Source organism: Lactuca sativa, chromosome 7, assembly GCF_002870075.4.
Source record: "Lactuca sativa cultivar Salinas chromosome 7, Lsat_Salinas_v11, whole genome shotgun sequence".
Classification (NCBI taxonomy): Eukaryota; Viridiplantae; Streptophyta; class Magnoliopsida; order Asterales; family Asteraceae; genus Lactuca; species Lactuca sativa.
Window position 1 is genome coordinate 8,687,566 of NC_056629.2, and position 2,345 is coordinate 8,689,910.

At 41.0% G+C, this 2,345-nt stretch overlaps 1 protein-coding gene across 1 annotated transcript; it reads left to right on the forward strand.

The window, feature by feature from the left end:
• The first annotated feature begins 327 nt into the window (after positions 1-327).
• Positions 328-2,088, forward strand: LOC111908198 (zinc finger protein CONSTANS-LIKE 16). The gene is made up of 2 exons (XM_023904034.3): positions 328-1,502; positions 1,606-2,088. The coding sequence occupies exons 1-2, from the start codon at positions 468-470 to the stop codon at positions 1,810-1,812; spliced, it is 1,242 nt and encodes a 413-aa protein (XP_023759802.1). The 5' UTR covers positions 328-467; the 3' UTR covers positions 1,813-2,088.
• The last annotated feature ends 257 nt before the right edge of the window (positions 2,089-2,345 follow it).

The window sequence follows — 2,345 nt, forward strand, 5'->3', positions numbered from 1 at the left end:
CATAAAACCAAAATTTGTGTTCAAGACCCATGGGAATTGAAAGACCATGCTAACCCACATGCAAATGGACCTACAAAGAATCCTTCAGAAAGAGGTTCACCAATCAGAAAGCAAACCCTAAGATCACTCTAATCACTCAACGAATCAGCAACTGATAAGACCATGCCGTGGGCCCATAAACCCTAATCCCTAAATTTCCCTTCTTTTTGGACCCCACCAAAGCTACAGATGACCACTCGAGTCGCGTAATCACAAGTCGTGAGTTTTGGGGACCAGCACTACAATAATTGTAGCCACAGTGTTCTTGTATATACATGCAATGCTTCCCTACCAACAGCTGTTGTGCTACACTTCTGACTCTTTTGGTATATGGTTAATAAAAGATCTATAACATTGTTTCTTCTTCTTTTCTCCTTTTTCGTTTTCCTCTCTTCTCTTTGGTCGTTTGGAAGATCAAACCCTCGAACATGATAGCCGGAAAGAAAACAGCCAATGCTGTTGGTGGCAAGACAGCAAGGGCTTGCGACAGCTGCGTACGAAAGCGGGCGAGATGGTATTGTGCTGCTGATGACGCTTTCCTTTGCCAAAGTTGTGATGCCTCAGTACACTCGGCTAATCAGTTGGCTGGTCGGCATGAGAGGGTCCTTCTCGAGACTGCTTCCTCTAAGCTCTTTGGGTCAGGCATAGCTTCGCCTGAACCAACCTGGCACCAAGGTCTCACCCGTCGTGCTCGCACCCCACGACTCCGGACTAAATCCTCTCTCAAACTAGATAGAAAGAGCGATTTAGTGAACTCTTCTGCTCCCTTAGTTCCGGAAATAGGCGTTTTAGACCCATCATCACTTGATGAAGAAGAAGAGGAAGAAGAACTATTGTATCGTGTGCCTGTCTTTGATCCTTTTGAAACTGAATTATTTAATACTTCTGATGAAATAGGCAGGAGCTTGACTTTTGTAGTGGAAAACAAACAAGAAGAGACATGTGATTTGGATGATCTTCAAGGGTTTGATCTGCCAACTGATGATATGGAGCTACTGGAATTTGCTGCCGATGTTGAAAGCTTATTAGGGAAGGGTTATGATGATACATCGTGTAGGATTGAAGAATTGGGGTTAACTAATTATGATTTTAAGGATGAAGATAATACTAACATTATTATAGGAACTTGCTTCGACGAAAATAAGGTGAAAGTTGAAGATGATGAAAGAGAAGCAATTTTAGGTTTTGATTTGGATACAACTAGGGAAACACTAGATTGGGACTTCGGTCATGAATCCACGATGATGATAAAAGAGGAGGAGAAGAAAGTGGTGGTAGGCGTAAAAGAACATATGATAATGGTGTCAAATGATGAATGTAAAGAAGCAATGGTGAGAAAATCAAGCATAACTTTGAGGCTTAATTACGATGAAGTGATCAGTGCATGGGCTGATCAAGGATCTCCATGGACAAACGGAACCCGACCAGAACTCAATCTTGATGGTTGCTGGCCTGATTTCATGGTTCTTTCTTTTTCTATATCTCTCTTTGAATCTCTCTATTCCTTCGTTTATTAATTTGTCTTATAACATAGTATTCTGATCGAGAAGTATTATAATCTTTTAGGGTTTGCAATGGATGGGGAATAATACTCCTTTATGTGGAGGCTTAGGAGGAAGCGATGGAGGAAGAGAGGCAAGAGTGTCAAGGTATAAAGAGAAAAGAAGGACAAGATTATTTTCGAAGAAGATAAGATACGAAGTGAGGAAACTAAATGCTGAGAAAAGGCCTAGAATGAAAGGGAGGTTTGTGAAAAGGGAAGGAAACCTTTGAAGAACCTCCTGCAACTTCTACTTTCCCAACTTACCTAAGCAAGAACTAGTACCAAATCGATGAACAAATAAGCTTTGTTCAATAATTTGTTCCTTAAAACTCCCATCCTCCCATATTTGCTTGTTTTCATGGCAAGATTGGGGATGGTTAACCAATCCTTTTATTTTTCTAGTATTTTCGGGTAAATATTGTAATTTCTTTCTACTTTGATATGATCTACGATGTATAGTATATGATAATAATGAAGCAGAGTTGCAACTTGTGTTGAACTGCAAATGAATGCTTGCATAACTCATTGTAAATTAAGGTCTCGTTTGGATTTCAAACTCGTATTTTGTTAGCATCTCTCCCCATGTGGTGTTTCTGTTTATAAATGTATTCATCTATGAATACGCTACCTCGCTCCACCACCAACCACCAACCACCATCACCACCGCCACCAACCACTACCGCCACCACCACCACCTCCACAACCAACCACCACCAATAACCGACACATCCGCCACCACCCACCGTCACCATATTCATATATA